Source organism: Drosophila santomea, chromosome 3R, assembly GCF_016746245.2.
Source record: "Drosophila santomea strain STO CAGO 1482 chromosome 3R, Prin_Dsan_1.1, whole genome shotgun sequence".
NCBI classification, from domain to species: domain Eukaryota; kingdom Metazoa; phylum Arthropoda; class Insecta; order Diptera; family Drosophilidae; genus Drosophila; species Drosophila santomea.
The window spans coordinates 13,096,780-13,115,071 of record NC_053019.2 but is presented as its reverse complement, the minus strand read 5'-3'; the positions used below and the strand labels follow the sequence as shown (position 1 = coordinate 13,115,071).

General features: G+C 49.0%; 7 protein-coding genes across 11 annotated transcripts; 4 read left to right on the top strand and 3 right to left on the bottom strand.

Moving 5' to 3' along the window:
- Positions 1-299: 299 nt before the first annotated feature.
- Positions 300-3,085, top strand: LOC120454367 (protein MEMO1). Its single transcript, XM_039639596.2, has 6 exons — positions 300-473; positions 1,870-1,951; positions 2,009-2,077; positions 2,142-2,254; positions 2,322-2,433; positions 2,494-3,085. Exons 1-6 carry the CDS (start codon positions 425-427, stop codon positions 2,954-2,956), a joined length of 888 nt encoding a protein of 295 aa, XP_039495530.1. The 5' UTR covers positions 300-424; the 3' UTR covers positions 2,957-3,085.
- Positions 524-1,741, bottom strand: LOC120454368. The gene is made up of 2 exons (XM_039639597.2): positions 1,507-1,741; positions 524-1,420 (listed from the first exon to the last, which is right to left on the bottom strand). Exons 1-2 carry the CDS (start codon positions 1,584-1,586, stop codon positions 640-642), a joined length of 861 nt encoding a protein of 286 aa, XP_039495531.1. The 5' UTR covers positions 1,587-1,741; the 3' UTR covers positions 524-639.
- Positions 3,086-3,252: 167 nt separating the features above from the next.
- On the bottom strand, positions 3,253-13,422 carry LOC120454366. 5 transcript variants are annotated; one of them, XM_039639590.2, is made up of 15 exons: positions 12,392-13,422; positions 11,954-12,037; positions 11,705-11,895; positions 11,466-11,627; positions 11,252-11,397; positions 10,503-11,085; positions 9,639-10,433; positions 9,546-9,572; positions 8,988-9,068; positions 8,792-8,928; positions 6,207-8,726; positions 5,320-6,135; positions 4,404-5,251; positions 3,919-4,117; positions 3,253-3,867 (listed from the first exon to the last, which is right to left on the bottom strand). In XM_039639590.2, the coding sequence occupies exons 1-15, from the start codon at positions 12,905-12,907 to the stop codon at positions 3,491-3,493; spliced, it is 7,482 nt and encodes a 2,493-aa protein (XP_039495524.1). In that variant the 5' UTR covers positions 12,908-13,422; the 3' UTR covers positions 3,253-3,490. The 5 variants fall into 5 exon arrangements, with proteins under 5 accessions (XP_039495524.1, XP_039495525.1, XP_039495526.1 ...); XM_039639591.2 differs by having other exon boundaries at positions 3,253-3,861; XM_039639592.2 differs by having other exon boundaries at positions 11,705-11,883.
- Positions 13,423-13,894: 472 nt separating this feature from the next.
- Positions 13,895-14,159, top strand: LOC120454677 (cytochrome c oxidase assembly factor 4 homolog, mitochondrial). The gene has a single exon (XM_039640192.2). The coding sequence runs from the start codon at positions 13,962-13,964 to the stop codon at positions 14,157-14,159; it is 198 nt and encodes a 65-aa protein (XP_039496126.1). The 5' UTR covers positions 13,895-13,961.
- Positions 14,143-14,607, top strand: LOC120454675 (probable peptidyl-tRNA hydrolase 2). Its single transcript, XM_039640191.2, has one exon. It carries the CDS (start codon positions 14,143-14,145, stop codon positions 14,560-14,562), a length of 420 nt encoding a protein of 139 aa, XP_039496125.1. The 3' UTR covers positions 14,563-14,607.
- Positions 14,547-15,834, bottom strand: LOC120454672 (GTPase Era, mitochondrial). Its single transcript, XM_039640188.2, has 2 exons — positions 14,859-15,834; positions 14,547-14,802 (listed from the first exon to the last, which is right to left on the bottom strand). Exons 1-2 carry the CDS (start codon positions 15,790-15,792, stop codon positions 14,615-14,617), a joined length of 1,122 nt encoding a protein of 373 aa, XP_039496122.1. The 5' UTR covers positions 15,793-15,834; the 3' UTR covers positions 14,547-14,614.
- Positions 15,835-16,287: 453 nt separating this feature from the next.
- Positions 16,288-18,273, top strand: LOC120454671 (L-dopachrome tautomerase yellow-f2). Its single transcript, XM_039640187.2, has 4 exons — positions 16,288-16,529; positions 16,678-17,067; positions 17,225-17,880; positions 17,948-18,273. Exons 1-4 carry the CDS (start codon positions 16,358-16,360, stop codon positions 18,086-18,088), a joined length of 1,359 nt encoding a protein of 452 aa, XP_039496121.1. The 5' UTR covers positions 16,288-16,357; the 3' UTR covers positions 18,089-18,273.
- Positions 18,274-18,292: the final 19 nt, after the last annotated feature.

The following is an 18,292-nucleotide window of genomic DNA, read 5'->3' as shown; positions in this document are numbered from 1 at the left end:
TTTTAAGTTTTTTGATCGAACATTTATAATGTTGAATACTTATAAGAATAATTATTTTCCTTTTGACTTCTGGGAATTTCAAATAAAATTGTTATGTGATTTCCTTTATAGGGAAGAATATTTAAAAAAATTACATTCACACATTAGCTTTTGTATTTCAATTTAAGTTTTTTTATCGAACATATATAATGTTGAATATTTATAAGAATTATTATTTTCCTATATCAAAACACTATTTAAATGTTTTTTGGAGCCCTGAAAAAAGTGTGACCAAAGTGCCGAGAATCCAGTGAGTGTGCATGTTTTGAAAACAAGACGACGGTCACACTGCTGCACCAATAACAAAGAACTCGGTTTTTCTACAAGTAACGGCCAGTTAATAGCACTTACTAACTAAACAGACCGAATAGGGATCTCGCACAACATGTCGGCCAGAAGAGCAACTCATGCAGGCAGCTGGTACACGGACTCAGGTGAGTAACCACCCAATTGCGATCGGAAGATAACACAATCAATTATTGCATCGCTTGTGGGTGTGGGATAAACACATATGTATTGCACCTGTGCGTGTGTGTTTGCGGGTAATGAACCTTAGGGTGAACCAAAAAAATAGCTACATGTCACCTATAATTGAGTAATTCAGAAGTTCTTTTCCGGATCCGAGCCCACCGAGTTGCGAATCTCGTCCATGCGATCGTATGCGATTTCGGTGGCCCAGCACAGACGCTTCTCCAGCTCGCTGTTGCGCCGTCGCTGCTGACGCAGTGCATCTAGTCCGCGTTCCAGCTGAGTGCATGCCTGGAAGAAGGTGCTCAGCTCCGGGATGTCGCCGAATTCACCGGGGTGGCGTCGAAATCCTTGCGTGGCGTCCGTGGTAAGCTTGTCCAGACGATTCTGAAGAAAACGCTGGTCGAACATCTTCTGGAGCTCCTGGGTCGTCGCTTTGCCCAACTCGTTGTTGGAGTCGTTTAGGTGCAGGTCTCGAATGCGATCCTTTAGTCCCGTGAAGCTAACCGACTCCAATTTCTCGCCAATGCCCTGGAAAAGCTCGTAGCTTTGCTTAAGCTCCAACTGCATCTTTCGGACATCGTCGTCGATACTTTTGGCCGCGTGCGATTCCATGAACTCGGCACGGGCACCGGCCTCCATGGGGGGCCCATCATATCCTGATCTTAGCGAAAAGCTGGAAGTTGTTGAGGCCGGATCCGATGCCTTATCCTGGGCTTCTCCTCCCGTTAAACGAGCTTCAGATGATGTGCTTCCGGCGGACGAACTCTTTTTACTGCCTGCGGACGAGGACTTACCATCCTTCTTCTTTGAACTCCTCGATTTCGCTGTCCTTGTTTTCCTGATGGGCCCGAAGATGGGCAGCGGATTGGGACTCAGGAGGAGTTCTTGTGAATCGGAATCGTTTTCAGCCCTGTTGTTATAGATGGATTCATTTAGTTTAAAAATAAACATTCCAATCTATTTATATCTAATTGAAGTCGAAACTTTATAACTTACTCTTGAGATATTATAGCGGTAAGCTCATTCCGAATGCGATTCATGAGCTCATCGCTTTGTTTTTCCTTATCAGTTTCCATTGCGGAATGTTAAACTAAAATTTAAATCAATATTTAATAACTTTATATCGCTGCTGTGATAAGTCGACTAGGCACAAATCTTATAAGCCTGGAACTATTTGTTTGCTTGCTGCTAGGCAACGACAGGCCAACTTATTTGTAGTATTTCAAAACTGATACGTGCAGGTGTTTATTCTACTTACAAAAACCAATTCCTGCACGGGTTATTAAAGTAATTACGGGAACATAGGGATTACTATACCATTCTGTATTCATTAAACAATTCATTCAACTTGCTTTTCAGGTGCCGAGCTCTCCAGGCAGTTGGATCGTTGGCTGGGTGCCGCGGATTTGTCCCATGGACCAGCTCGTGCCATTATTGCTCCGTAAGATTTAACCAAATTCGTGTTAAAAGCCCTCTTGAATTTAGTGCTATTTTCTAGACATGCTGGGTATACGTACTGTGGAGCCTGCGGTGCCTTTGCCTATCGCCAAGTTAGCCCCGTTGTCGTGTAAGAAGTTCACATACAAGATTTGCGTGAAGACAATCCGGTTTTATTGAACCTTTGCTTGCAGCAAGCGAATCTTCATACTGGGTCCCTCGCACCATGTGCGACTTCGTGGCTGCGCTTTATCCGTGGCGAAGAAATACAGGACACCCCTCTACGATCTCAAAATTGATACTCAGAGTATGCTGCTGCTTCCGGATTAACTCACGGTACATGTTTTATTTATTTGAATTGCTTTTTGTTTTAGTCAACGCTGAGCTTGAGAAGACTGGACAGTTTTCTTGGATGGACATGAAGACTGACGAGGATGAACACTCCATCGAGATGCATTTACCTTACATTGCCAAAGTGATGGAGGAGTAAGTGCTTTTGTTGATCATTTGCAAGAAGAATTTTACTAAGCAATAATACTGCTGCAGCTACAAGGACCAGTTCACCATTGTGCCTATTCTGGTGGGTTCGCTCAATCCCGAGCAGGAGGCACAGTACGGCAGCCTTCTGTCCTCTTATTTGATGGACCCCACCAACCTGTTTGTGATATCTTCCGATTTTTGCCACTGGGGCCAGCGCTTCAGCTACACCTACTATGACCGCTCTTGCGGAGCAATTCACAAGTCCATCGAGAAGCTAGACAAGCAGGGCATGGATATCATCGAGACGCTCAGTCCGCACTCCTTCACCGAGTACTTGCGCAAGTACAACAACACGATATGCGGACGCCATCCCATCGGAGTGATGCTGGGCGCCGTGAAGGCTCTGCAGGATCAGGGCTACGACAAGATGAGTTTTAAGTTCCTCAAGTACGACCAGAGCAGCCAGTGTCAGGACATGGAGGACTCCAGCGTCAGCTACGCCTCGGGATCCCTCGTGTTCGAGATGTGAATGCATTCAAGTATTTTAGCCACTCGTCGGCATCTAATTCTTGCTATTTAAGCGTAACGTTTTTATATTTACTAGCATCAAATTGAAAATTTAACAATAAATCCCAATTCCCCAAGAAGTTTTAAATTATTCGGCATTGTTTTACAAATATAAGGAATGCAATTAAAAATTAAAACCATACCGAGAAATAAAGATCACTTTGGTAAGCTTGTGTTGCTTTCATAAAATAATTGGTAATTGTAAAAAGCCAGTCTATAGTTGATTTAAGTTCAAAGCAATAATAATAAAAACACCCATTCGCATGTGAACTTCCATTTAAGTTGATTTTTCTTTATTTTTCTCTTTTTTGTTGAAACATTGAAATTGACTCCTAAGTCATTTTGAATGATTTCTTGGATGCGTTTTCGGTTTTTTCATTTTTATGTTTCGTTTTTTCAGCTTTTCCTCGATGAAATGTCTGCGTATTTGAGAGTGGGATGAATGTGAGGAGTTCAACTCAATCTGCTGGCCATGCAGCACCTCTTGTCGTGTGGTTCACCACCATGCAGCGGCCGCATTGGCGGCTCCTCCGGCGGTGGCATCCGCCGAGGCCACATCGTTCGGCCCACCTCCGGCTACCGTGCCATTGAGCCGCGAGCACTCTGCGTCAGTGGCGATCTGCAGCGCGTTCATGTTCTGTACGAAGGTTTCCAGGGCGGCGGCATTCTCGTCCTGGCTGTACGGCGAAGTTCGTTGGCTAAGCGGGCTGCGGCGCAGGAATTCGTTCAGATCGCTGGCTACGCTTGCCGCCTTCGAGCCTCCACCCGGTACCACCGAGTGGTCAAAGTCGTAGCCAAAGGGGTCCGGAGGCACCGGCGGCTGTGGCATTCGCGTCAGCAGATTGTTCTGCACGAAGAGGTGGGAGTCTGCAACTAAAAGTGGGTCAATTGGATTAAGAATTAAACCATATCGTGTGCACTAACCACTGCCGTAGTCGGCGGCCACGTTGTCGCAGTAGTTGGCACCCGGACCGACGCTGCCCGGCGGCGGCTGCTGTTGCGGATCATAGGCGTTGGAGGAGCGTGCCCGGTTGCCAAACACGCTGGTGATCTCCACGTGATGCGGCGACGGCGACGCGTTGTTGCGCGTGAAGTTGGACTCCGAAATATTGTGTATGGAGACCTGGAAATGCAAATGCAATATGCGATGGGAGTATGTAAACTATTAGAAAAACTATAAATAAAGATTTGTAGACTTTATTTCAGCCTGCCTTACAAAAATTCAAAGTTTACACTTTCTTGCGAAATAACCTTCAAAAATGACCAAATTAAAAATGTGCAGATACAAAAAGTAATTAGGATGAGAAAAATGAGGCGAATGGATAGTAATTTTGAGTGGGCAGCGGATAATTTTGATAGTTTGAATAGAAATCCTGGTCCAAAAACCAATTATCAGATCCGTAACGCACCTCGTTGTTGAGATGCTGGCCCGGTATCAAGTTCTTGAGGAAGGCGGCGTCGTCGTAGCGAATCACTCCGGTGTTCGGAATGCCCTCCAGGTAGGAATTGAAACCGGTGATGGTGGGCGGCGGAGAGTCGTCGCCACAGCTGTGATGCATGTGGCAATCGCTCGATCCACCGCCGCTTCCAGAACCCTGTGAAGCTGCGGCCGCTGCAGCTGAGAAGACCTCGAAGCCGTTGTAGTAGCTCGACTGCTGGTACTTCTCCTGCAGTGGAACTCCTCCTCCAGATCCGCCAGTACCACTGTAATCCTGCTGCTGGCCAAATCCCGGCCACTTGCTGTCCTTGGCTTTTTGCTTCAGCTCGCTGCCAATGGCTGATAGACATTTCTGTGACTGCTTGGGACGGGCAATCACAGCCGCTTCGCCGACTAATCTGCCAGGGCTGTTGGCCCCGCTTTCGGCGCTGCTTGGGGGAACGTTGGTACAGCTAATACTGATATTGTTGTGCGTCCCGTTGCCGCCATTGCTGCTGTTGACACTGGCCGATCCACTGGAGAAGTAGGAGAAATTCGAGGTGCTGTTGCCGCCGTGACCAACTGTGGCCGCACTAGCCTGCTGTTGCTGCTGCTTTTGCTGTGTGGCGCGTGCCGCCTCCGCCACAGCCTCTTGGGGCGTGTAGTAGTTGACATTGCTGCCGAACTGGCGATAGCCTCCCATGGCCAGGCCATTGGTCACCGCCTGGTGAAGCGCTGGATTCCGTATGGTAAACATGCCGTTCTCGTTCTTGATGATTGCGGCCGGTTGATCCATGGCCATGGCTGGAGCTGCCGGAAGTCCGGCGGCAAAGTTTCGCACTGCAAGGAATGGTCAAAATGTATTTATTATTATATCACAATTTAAAGCAAGTAGAAGAACTACTCACCTGGCGGCATTGGGTTGGGATTGGGCGGCATCATACCTCCGCCGCCCGCTGGTCCATTGCCCTGATGGAACATGGGATTGCGCAGCGTGATGATATTACCACTGGCGTTGGCTTCAATGGTGGCCGCAGTGGCTGGCGAGGGACCCAATATCTGGCCATCGCCCGCTCCTGCTCCTGATCCGCCGCCTCCTCCCGTTCGCTGCTTGTTGGCCGGCCCAGAACTGCCGGGGTTTCCGCCGCTCCCACCACCACCAGACTTTCCGCGATTGCGACGGCGTCGCCTGGAGGATTTGCCGTTGGCGCTCGCTGCAGATGCCGCTGCAGCCACATTTGGTGGTGGAGCTGGAGCTTGGCTGCGATTGGGTCGTGGGTTGGCCTCCACCATTATAACACCGTTGGGATCCATGCCAGCGGCACCGGCTGCTCCATAGTATCCCGCCAGGAGGTGAGACGGCTGCTGGAAGTGATGCTGCTGCTGTTGCTGCTGCTGCTCGGCCAGAGGCTTGGACAGCAACCGGATGGACTCACTCTTCTGGCGCAACTGCTCGCTTTTAGCCGGATCCACCTTGGTAAGGGTGATACCAGGCGGTAGAGAAAGGTGTTCCACCTGTACACCGCGGTTCAGCTGGTCCATAATGCTGCAGTTGGGGGACTGCGATGCCTGTTTCGAACTGGAGCTACCTCCTGCCTGGCTGATGCGTAAATGCTGCATCTGCTGGGCGAGGGTGCTGGCATAGCTTCCAGTCTGCGGCGGGGGTATGGCAACTTCGTTGGGATTGAAATAGCCCATGTTGTGTGGAATGCCGGAGAGATCCTCTGCAAGGGATGATGTATGAAAATGTATCAATTAATATAGGTTGTTGCATGAACGGTTTTTTGTAACTTACCCTGCTTCTGGCGATGTCCGCGCTTTCCGCGCTGCGACCTCTTTGGAGGAGCACTGGACTCCGCCGCATGAGGGTTGGAGTGCTGCTGAACGGGCTGCTGTTGGCCCCCAGCCGACGACTTTGTTCGACCATTGCCCCGTCCACCGCGAGACGGCTGTTGCGTCTGCGAGTGCTCACTGCGCTGGTTCTGAGCGCTGCGATTGGATTCGAGATTTCCAGGAGCCTGCTTCTGCTTCCTCGATGATTCCGCTGGACGCTGCGGCTGGGTCTTGGTCGGCGGAACCTTTTCCTGCTGATACTGTTGATGCTGCTGTGGCGGATTGGACTTGCCCCCGGAAGCAGACGTCGCTTTGCTCTTAGGCTGTGCCTGGGCCTTGGCCGGCTGCGACGCTGGTTGCTTTTGGGGCGCTTCCTGCTGCTTCACCTTTTTGGCAGGTGCTGCCACTGGGGCTGGAGTCGACTTCGCCTTTGTGACCACTGAAGGTGCAACGGGCTTGGGCGCCGGAGCAGCTGGCAGTTTGGGCTGCTGCCTTATAGGCGGTGGCGCTGGTGCTGGAGCTGGAATTTCCTCCTCTGCCTCACTTCCAGTTTCCCACTCTCCCTCTGAAGAATCTTGCATGTGTAGCGACTTAAAGGGATTGTTGTCCAACTGGCCAGGATCCAGTCTCGACTTCAGCCGTTTCTGCCTCTTGGGTGGCTCCGGTTCCGGCTCGGGAACCGGCGGTGGTGTCACTTCTACAACCTTGGGTGGCTTGGAAGTCGGCTTCTTGGGTGCAGTCTTTGGCTTAACACTGCACACCGAGCTTTCGCGCGTACTCTGCGGCGTCTGCGACTTTGAGGAGTTGCTGCTCGCTGCGGAACTAGAGGCGGCGGCCACGGCAACGGCTGTTTTCTTTGCCTGCTTCTTGCTCTTGAGCTTGGCTTCTTGCTCCGCCGCAGCTTCTGCTGCAGCCGCTGCTGCCTCAGCCGCAGCTGCTGCTGCCGCCGCGGCAGCTCGCTTAGCCTCTTTCTTCTTCGCCTTGGCACTCTTTTCAGGAACACTGGGCGCTGGAGCCGGAACGATGACTTGTGGAGGAGCAATTTCTTCCGGCTGAATCGGACCCGAAGCCACCATGTGCCCGTTAACAAAGGTGTATAGCAGTTTGTCCTCGTGCGGAGCACTGCCTTTGGCCACTACAGTCACCTGCTGCTCGGCACCCGGATGTGGCAGCTGCACCCGGCGTATTGTCACAATGCGCTTGGAGGGATCGGCAGTGATGGAGTTGGCCGCCATGGCGGCAATCACATCCCGAGACAGTTGAGGCGGATGTTGGGACTGCTGAGGAGGAGCAAAACATACGGGCGTGTTCTGCTGCCCGAGTCCCGGCGGAGAGTAGAAGGAGGCGCTGCTACTGAACTCGGGATACTGCGGCACAGACTGCTGTGGAGGCGCCTGTCTAACAGGTTCGGCAGTGGCAGTCGTCGAGGTCGAGCCCCCGTTCAGGATCTCTTCCAGCTGGGCCATCTTAGCCAGCTGCTGTTGCTTGGTAGGCAAGTAGGAGAACTTGAACTCGTTGTTCGTCTGCTTGACGGTGGCAATAAGTTCGAGGATCACCGTCTCCACTTTAGCCTTTGCCCGCTGGAGGTTTTTAATGTTCGTCTCCAGCTCACCGATGCGCTTTTTCTCCTTTTTCCGGCCGCCTGCAGCCGTCAGGGCCTTCATCTCGTACTTGTCGATGAACTCCTTGAAATAGATGTCCAGAAACTGGCCGCGCAGGTCTTCCAGCTCCTTGATACGTTTCTCCTCCTCCTTTCGCATCTTCTGCTTGGCCTTCTTGGCCGCTTTCTTGGGATTCGCGGTCTGCGGCTGCTGGGACTTGCCCTCAATAAAGTTCAGCGTCTCATTTATCCAGCGCTGTTGGTCCTGTTCACGAGTATAGGTATAGGTACCCAGGAACTCTGCAAAGTCCTGCATCATGTCCTCTTTGCTGTAATCCGCTGGAAAGCCGCCACCGCGCTTAAAGGCGGCCACAGCAGCTGCCGCTTCGGCCGCCGTTGCCGCAGTCGAGGCGTCCGTGGCATCGGTGTGCATCTGCAGCCTCTTGCAGAGGCTGTCCAGACGCAATAGACTGTTGTCGCCCTCCTGCTCCTCCTTGTCGCCAATTTCATTAAGAGCTGCCGCTGCAACCGCCGCTGCGGCTGGTATCTTTCGCGGATTGCCGGGGGATTGCAGCTGCGCCGTGGCGAACACTTTCAGGCTGGGTGGTTGGTTTGGCGAAAGGGATTCGGCCTTTGGCGGCCGCTTCGGTGGGATGGCTGCCGCTGCGGGCACAGCAGCTGGCTCCGGCATGCTGCATTTGGTCTTCGATGGCGTGGCCTCTTCCGTGGACTTTGTCTTCCGGTCGTTGACAATCTGTGAGAGCTTCTTACGCAGCCGATCTCTCGTCTCGTTGAAGCGCGCATGGTTGCACTCCTTTTTGACACGTTTCTTCGAATGATTCTCCTTGCAGGGCTCCCCAATGTCCGCGTAGTCAGCACAGCCTAGTGGTTAGAAAATACACACTATGTTCCATATCCGAACGGAAATCTGAATCTTAGCCACTTACATTTCCGCATCTTCTCCTTGCTCTTCTTGTTGCCTCCGGCGTCGCCATTTCTGCCCCCAGACTGAGACAAGTTCGATTCTCCCGACTTGGATTTGGCACCCGATAAACCAGTAGTACTATCTGGTTTAGTGCGTTTTCTGGAATACAATATGAACTCATAAGCTAATGATTTAAAGTGCTATAAAGTAGAACTTACATTATCTGAGAGTCGTGCAACATCATTAGCTGATCCACTCCAAATTGCATCTTCTCGATGTTGGCATCACCCAAAGTAAAACTGGAATTGGAATAATTGATTTCCGAATCAAAATAGTACAACTCAAGTTCTTCCTTGCTGAGTCCCATTTTTAAAATCTCTGTCTCTGGCATGCAAAACAGAGGCCTGCTACATTATTAATCGTCGCGACTATCTTGCTACAATTTCTGCCAATAATTATTGGTTTTATTCAATTTCCATGCAATTTTTAATGACAGTTCATGTGCAGAAGATAACGATATGCGAAGCTAAGGACTCAATTAATTAGTAATCGATAGGCGATACTGTCAAGATAGTTATTACTACTATTTTGTTACAACTCTTTTTTCACTCCTGCAGTATTTTGCAATGGCAACCCTGTGGTGTAGATAGTCCCTAAGTCACATGTCCGTCCACAAATGTCAAAATGGCAAACGTCAAATTAGAAAAAATGGACTTGCAAAAATTGCAGAATGTTTTTTTTCAGTTTATTCCGAATATGTTGACTTTAATACTTACTCATCAGTGATTTTGAAGGGTGAGTATCTGCGAATTTAAAAATGAAATTTTTTAGGATCATCCACGTTGGGAACATGTTAGATATAGACTTACCCAATAACTTGGGCCAGAAACTGCTCAAACCGATTGTCTTCCTTATCACCAACTACACTGTTCAGCCGCAGTCGCAGATCGCCCTTGAGCAGCTCCAGGTGACCGAAATCCGTGCAGCTCGAGTTGAATTTCACAAAAAAGTTGGCGTAGATGGAGAGAACGAAGGTCCAGTACGTTTTGTACACATAGTGCTGGTTTCGAAGCTCCAGCAGCTCAGCGGGGCTGGGCGCCAGTTTTCGATTGAAGAACATCAGGGAGGGAATCGTGGAGCGCAGCTCCTCCCGCGTGAACGACAGCGGCTGGAAGCAGCGCAGCAGATATTTGGTCAGCAGCGGCGACAGCTGGTTAGAGAGAATCTTTCTGGCCAACTGGCAAGCGGAGACCCGGCAGTTCTCACCGCAGATGAACTGCGGCTCGATCGTTTCGTGGCGATAGCGCTTTCTGGTGGCCAGGTGCTGAAATACCGCCCATGCGATGTGATATGTGGTGCGCAGCGTATCGGACGACTCTGCCTGTCGACGAAACACCGTTCCACTGCTGTTGCTGCTGTTTGGTGACTCGTCCTCCGTCAGATCGCTCGTGCGTCGCTGCTGTTGGACGGTGGTGGAGCTCGTGGCAGCCGCTATAGCCGCATTGTGCTTGGCCTCATCACTGGTGCAGGTGCTGAGGATCTTGGACTTCATCAGCTTCGGATCCTTCTCGACAATGCCGAGCGTTGTGCACTTGGCACAATGGCCCGCTTGTCGCGGTCGCAAAGGAGTGCCGGCGATGGAGCAAGTGATGCATTTGCAGTTCCTAATGGTGGATAAAAAAATTTATAATTATTTTCGCTTCATTTCAGGTCACGTGGCTCGTAAAACTTACTCGTTATGGTGCTCGAGAAGAGAATTGCACTTCTTGCAGAGATCCTCGTGCACAAGCTTATTGGGCGGATCGTAGAACCCATCGGGCCATTTCAGCTTCGTGAAGGCCATGATATTCTTCCAGGCCAGCTGGCGATCCACGATGCGCTGGAAGTCTATAAACTCATCGTCGCTGATATCCGGCAGCGAGAACGAGGTGGCGTCCAGGACGACCTTGTCGAAAATGTTGTACACATCGAGCAGGCCCATCCGGCGCTCATGCTCCGTGGGCGACAAGTTAAACTTATTTAGCTCGATCCAGATGTCCGTCCAGCGCCGCTCAATGGAGTGCATGTGCTCGTCGAATAGCATGTACCGCTTAATCAGCGCCGTCGTCTGGGCCGATGGAGCCACCTCCTTCAACGACAGGATGCAGGCCAGCATGGTATCCCCCAGGGGAGTGAATACATGTTGCTGGAAAAGGCGCTGACATAGGAGAACCCACGACAGCTTGAACTTTCGTAGGAAATCGTTCTCAAACGCAAACAGGCTGAGCGAGATCTTCTGCGAGATGCAATTTAGATCTGAGTAGCCGTCCAGAATGTCTACATGGAATAGAGATTCATATAGTTAATACAGTTTTCCTATTAAACCAATTCACCAATTTATAAAGTAAATTGAGTATAATGAGTATAATATAAATTGAGTATAATGTTATACAGGTTTACTTTTAAGAAGAACGGAGTGGAATGGAATAGAAAACTCTCTTACATGTCAGCATCCTTTCTGCCGAAATTTTCTCGTTCTCCTGAATATTCTGGGCAATTTCGATCATGCCCTCGGAAAATGCCTTCACAATGCATTCGACATTATAGGCGAGTATTTGTAGCAGCAGCATCGGATTGTTTGCCATTAAGCTGTGGGATAGATAATGTTTAATTTGGGGTATAAAGTAAACAAATGCGGGCCTGCGGTCTCCACTTACATGGCGCTGAATAGCACTAATATCATATTATCGGAGATCGCTGTGTCATCAATAAAATCAAGATATTCGGCATTTTTATCGTAGAGGTAGCCGCTCGTAATCCAATAAATCTCCTTGTTGCACTCAAGCAGCTTTTCAAACTTATTGTAGGCAGCATCGTTTCTAAAATAAAGATGTTTGGATGATTATTAGCAACTGACCCTTGAACATTTTCTTAAAGTAATGGAGTTTATTCTTACTTCAACATGGGGCTGTAGGCCTTGATCAGTACGTCTAGCAACATGACCACCATGTGCGCAGCCTTAAATTGATCCATCATGATGGCCATGATGGTTTCGCGGTATTCGAGACATTCCTTGCAGGAACAAAATGTGAAAAACTCCTCCTTCCGGTGTTTCACAAATATGAAGGCAAGATTCTGGAAATATAGCTACAATGGATTAGGAGTACGTTTCATTATGCGTCTTAATAATTTCAAGCAATCGCACCGTAATTGCACGCAGCTGTCCGTCGGCGTCGCGCAGTGGATTCTTTGGATCCTCAGAGAACAGGCGCATGTTCTCAATGGCCATCTGAAAAGATGATAATGGATAGTTAGTATTTATTAAGAAGGCTTGTATTTGGTATTAGGGCAGATCTCTAATCAAGTGTTCTTAACACCCAGCCAAATAAGAAAGCTTACTCAATTAAATATTTCATATTCAAAAGCCGCCTATCGATTAGAATATTTTTGTGCATACTGAAATATATAAGATCGATCTAATAAGAAAGTTTCTACCTTTCTAGAGCCCAGAACTATCTTATTTGATTTGACACTTCATTAAATACAATCTAGATCCCACAAACAATTTTTATGGAACATTTGAATGAAGAAAATACAGAATGAAATCAATTGCCACAGCTTCCTGAACATCTTGGGAACCCACCAAATACGACCGCGTCTCATCGTTGGGATCGCCGCCCTTGTGCTCGCACTCGTGGAGCAGCTTGTCACTCAGCTCCAGTTCGATGGCGTTGTCTTCCCGCTGACTCCACTGCATCAGCGACACGACCTCCTTGTAGACCGTCTCCGCCTTGGGGGCGGGCGCATAGGGATCGAAAGGAGGCAGGGCGAGGATCGTGTGCAGCGTGTTAATGATATTGCCCTCGGGAAAGTTGAGCCGCTCCAGGAGATGGCATGGCGGTGAGCTGCTCCGCGCCGGCTTCGCCTGTTGGACACCAGCAGGCGGTGGCGACGGATTCAGCTGGGAAGCGGTGGCGACGCAGGAGGAGGACGTTGTGGCATCCACATCGCCCTCCGCATCCACATCAGCATCTACATCCATGGAGGACAGGGACATCACATGGCAGCAGGAAGGCGGCGCCTCCTCCATTGGCAGTTCGCCATTGACCAGCGGCTCATCCGCATCCGTTTCTTTGGTGTGCGCCACCTGATCGGCCATTTCTGGCGGGGGCTTTCACGCGGTGGGTGGGTCGATGAGCCCAACCAACTCAGTCCCCGGCTCCGGATCACTTGTTAGTCTTTGGTGCTTCTGCTGGCCAAATCCGCGTATGCGCGACGCATTATTATATACGAAATCACAGATGTAGATGCACTTTCACTCGCTCACTGTATGCGCGCGCGTGTCTGTGTGTGTGTGTGCGCGCTTGTGTGTCGGTGTGTGAGTGTGGGTATTGGATTGGTTTGGTTTTTGGAATCGAAATCGGTTTTGGAAAGGAACGCAGAGCAGCGCAAAGCGCTTTTCCCCTCGAATCGCGCCAAGTCCGCCTCTGCTTTCATCAGCGTTTCACCGAAGGGCCATACGTTTGGTTCTTCCGGGACCCGACTTTCCGTTGCCTCGCAGTTTCCGTTTCGTTTGCACCCACGATTGTTGTGATTTTCCGCTTTTTGTGATTTTTCGCCTGCTCGTTGCAATTCGCTAGTTTCTCGTTGATTGCATTCGCAGCGGTGTGACCGTTGCGGCTTTCAGTCGAATTACCGGAACGCCACGCAAGCTAGGTGTAAACGAATGGTCACATCCCCGTGCACACTTGTTCGACCAAAAATGATTTCCACATCTTTTCATTTCCCGAAGAAAACGAAAAAGTTTATTATCATATATGTGGCCCTTTCACAAAAATCTATCGTAATGGGCTCCTAAAAGTTTAGTTTGGGAGAAGCTAAAAGCATTTCAAGCCAGACAAATATTTAAGAAACCGTAGAACAATTTGAGACACACTTATGCTTTGGGTAAAAAAGCCCAATATGTATTTATACAAAAAAAAATCGTAATAAATAAATTAACGGATAATGAAATATACTTATTCATAATAGATGTTTTACGTAGATATAACGTAAGTTTTTTATTTATCTAAATAGTAATATCTTTAAATTCGATATTTTTGAAGCACAAATGTCGCGCTGAAAATATCGGTGATTCAGCGATGTGCTGACAACCCTGACCGAGTTTCGTAATTTCGAAACGAACGATTTCAGCCGGCGAAGGGGAGAAGAAAATGTCCGCATCGACGGATCAGGATCCCGTGGAACTGATGCTGAAGAAGACCGGCTGTATAGAGCTTCACTACAAGGTGCAGGAGTGCATTGCCGAGACGGGAGACTGGAGGGCTTGCCAGGAAAAAGTTAAGGAGTTCCGCGCGTGCATGCAGAAGTACGTGGAGCAGCAGAGCCAGAAGTATGCCCACGTCAAGTAGCATCCTGCAGAAGTTCCTGAGCAACGGTTTGGCCTTCGGCAAGTCCACCAAACTGGCGCTAGTGGTGCGATCCGACCTGAAGATGTCCAAGGGCAAGACAGCGGCCCAGTGCGCCCATGCGGCAGTCATGTGTTACCAAAGCTCTGTCCAGGGAACCAAGCTCCAGAACGCCATTGTGCAGCGATGGTGTCGCCTGGGACAGCCGAAGATAGTGCTACGAGTGGACAACTTCGAACAGCTGAGCTCCCTGGAACGACAGGCTCAAGAGGCGAACGTTGTGGCCGCCATGGTTAGGGACGCCGGGCGCACTCAGCTAGAATCTGGGACAGCTACGGTCCTCGGATTGGGTCCAGCCCCTGCCGAAGATGTAGACAAACTGGTGGCGCATTTGAAGCTTTTGTGAACTCTTAGGTTTATGCAACGTTACAAATAAAGTACAAGTAATCAACAAGTGCTCAGGCAGCGGTCTTCTTGCCCTTGGAAATGGTGGATATGGTAAGGGACACTGCTTGGCCGAACATCTCCACCAGGTCCGAGGTAACCCTTTCCGTGATCTGCCGCAGCTTCCCATTGCCTTCGCCGCAGATTAGGCGCTCGATTCGCGTGGTGGGGCACTGGACCTGCACGGAGGTGTAAACCACATCTGCAAGAGGAATCGGAATTAGAAAGGATTACTTTATGAATGCACAGAATGCTTACTTTTTTCCACACTGTAGTACTCGATCTCGCACTTTAGGCTGTAGGGTATTTCCTGCGGCAAGTAGTCCAGCAGACGAGCCCGCACACTTTCTACAATCTGTGCTTCTGGGCTGGAGTCGGTATGAATGTCGGCTGGGAATTTCCAATCCCTGGGCTTGGCCTGGCCCACCAGATAGTTTTGCATCTCCTGCAGCCCATTGCCTGTCAAGGCAGAAACAAGAAACACGTCGCTGAAGTGGCTCCAGCTGGTCTCGCGCTTGTTGATCCGTATTTCCTTGGCGGGAGTACTTTTTACTTGGACTTCCCGCTTGCCCACTGTCAAAGTGTCATTGGTGAGTGTTTTGATCAGATCCAGCAGCAAACGCTTCGACTTTAGGGCATCTATCTTGTTGAGAACCAGAAAACTGGGCAGGTTGCTATAGGCCTTTAGCGTATCCAGAACAGTGGGATGCAGTTCCTTCCTCGTCCAGGCATTTGAGGCATCGTGTACCACGGCGATGATGTCCGCATGCTGTATGGCATGGCGGTAGGCACTCTTAAAGTTCTGGTCCAGGTGGTGTCGACGAATCTCATGCTGGGTGACCAGGCCCGGCGTATCGTAAAAGACTAACTGCGTCTGGCCGGTGGTAAAAATGGCCGTGTTCGACTGCCGAGTTGTGTGCACCTTGGCCGAAGTGGGACACACTCGGTGGTTCACAGTATTGTTGATGAAGGTGCTCTTTCCCACATTGGGCACTCCAATGACGGCAATGTGCAGCGATCGCTGTTCCTCTCCAGCATTCCTCGATTCTGCGGGCGGTGGGCGTGTGGTCGGAGCCACTGCATCATTGGTTTGGGCGGAGCCGGTCAAGCTGCGCACGTTCACCACCAACAAATTGTGGTTCTTCGTGCTATTCAGCAATTTTAACGCACTGGCTAACAGATTGTAGCGCATCTTGCAAAGCACTGTTTACACTGACTAAAGTGCGATTTACACAACACCTTTTTGATCGATATCGCTTATCGATTTTTGTAGTAATTTGATTATTTTCACTAATCGCCCTTAAATATTTTGGCGCAAATTTTACTGCTTCAGTTTTCCAAGGCTTACAGTTTGTGTATATAATTTTGAAGTTTTGGATAATATGAAAGAATCATTTCTTTGTTTTTTAATTGTAAACAATAGATTGAATAACGTCGCGTTATTTACAGCTAATTTTATAGTTATGCTTCTGTGATTAATGTACATATAAAACATAAAATAAAATAATAGCTAATAGCCAATTCTCTCGTGCCATTTGTATGTAAATAATTCGATTGGTATAGCCATTATTATCAGGCTAACAAGTCACAAAACCGGTTTGAGAACTTGTGAGAGTCGCGCTTTTCTTATCAATTTAATAATTTGCGTTCGAACCGCTGGGAGAATAGATTTCCATTGGGAACAAATTGGCTTTCAGTCGCTATTGAGGCCTCAACTCGGCAAGGCGAACTTTGATTAGTTCCCAAAACACAGAGCAATGTTATCGCCACAACTTCTGATTTTTAGTTTAATCTCCGGGTTACAGCTGCTTTCCTTGGCAGATGGTGATCCCATGATAGAGGTCTTTAGATGGAAGCAGATGGACTTTTACAATCGCGGAGATGACCCTTTGAGTTTGGGAGGAAGAAAAGACAGACCCAGCTTTTCAGGTATGGTAAAAAGTATTACAAGTTTTCATTCCGTTTTCATTACAGAGTCTAGCTATTACGCGTCCCACGTAAATGTAATTCAATCTCAGATTATAAAATTGATTTATAGGTACTTATTTTATATACCATTTTGTTCTTGCTAAACTAGCTCCGGTTGTCTTTCCTGGCAAGTACTCTCGTCGGAAGCGCCAGGTTATGACCTCACGCGATACACCAGTTGTCATCAACTCCCGCACCAACGCTGACGACCCCAACGCCTCCTACATTCCGTACAACAACGTGCCCATGGGAGCCACTCACTTCCGTGGACGCCTTTTTGTCACGATGCCTCGGCGACGTGTGGGCATCCCGTCCACCTTGAACTACATCGATCTGGGCGAGGACGGATCGGTTCTGAGCCCCAAGCTGCGGGCCTATCCCAACTTTGGGCTTAATCAGTTCAACGCGAGTGCGGAGAACTTGGTGTCCGTCTATAGAACCTCCGTGGATGCCTGCCAGCGTCTCTGGTTCATCGACACGGGAATGCTGGAGTACCCAAGTGAGTTTACTATGCTTTTCTTGTATTATATTAGATTGTGATAGATCAGGTTATTTCGTACTATGTTCGATCCTTATCAGTAGTTAAAGCAAGGCCAGCTTTCTTTTTCTGGTGGCCTAGCATATAAAGTAAACGCAATCGTACTTATTATTTTTAGATAACCGCCAACAGATCCGACGTCCCAGCATTTGGGTAGTCGACTTGGCCACGGATCAAGTGCTGAAACGCTTCGATATTCCGGAAAGTATTGCTGAAACGGGTCGTGGATTGGCCAGCATCACCGTCGACGTGAAGGTGGGTCAATGTGGCGATGCTTACGCCTATATTCCGGATCTGGTCTACCGGCGCCTGTATGTCTATCACCTGCGAAACGATAGAATCTGGTCCTTCGAGCACAACTACTTTAACTTCGACCCGCTTTCCGGCGACCTCAGCATTGGCGGACAGACTTTCCGCTGGGACGATGGCATCTTCTCAATTACTTTGGGAGCCCAGCGGCCAGATGGAAGTCGAGATGTCTACTTCCATCCCATGGCCAGTACAAATGAGTTTGTGGTTTCCAACCGTGTTCTGCAGCAGGAGTCCAACGCCGCACGCTCCGATCAGGGAAACGATTTCCGGGTACTCGGAAACCGTGGTCCGTCCACACAGTCCACGATGCACGCATACGATCCTGGGACCGGAGTGGTCTTCTTCGATGAGATCCAGCGAAACGGAGTGGGCTGCTGGAAGACCAACAAGCCAATCTCAGCGGAAAACTATGGCTCTGTGGATTCCAATGCCATGGACATGATTTATCCCAGCGACTTGTCGGTAAGCAAATGGTTAAGGATAATTGAAGAAAACCTAGTTAAATGTTTGATTCATCTTTCTGCTCCAGATTGACGAGGACGGCACCATTTGGGTCATGTCCAACTCCATGCCCATCTTCATTTACTCCACACTGGACACGGATGTATACAATTTCCGGATCTGGAAGCAGAAGGCATCGCTGGCCAGGAGGGGCACAGTTTGTGAGTGATTCGTGTGGAAATCTTAATGAATGCTTAACAAACCTGTTACTTAATTAATAATACATAAGTAAGAATAACGAACTTTCCCTTTGGGACATAATTATTAAATAAATGGGAAGCCTTCCGAATCTACTCTTTAGTATGTGCAGATTCTCAGAATATTTCGAAAGTAATAAAGTTTAGTAAAGAGATATTTAAAGCAAAGGAAGAAC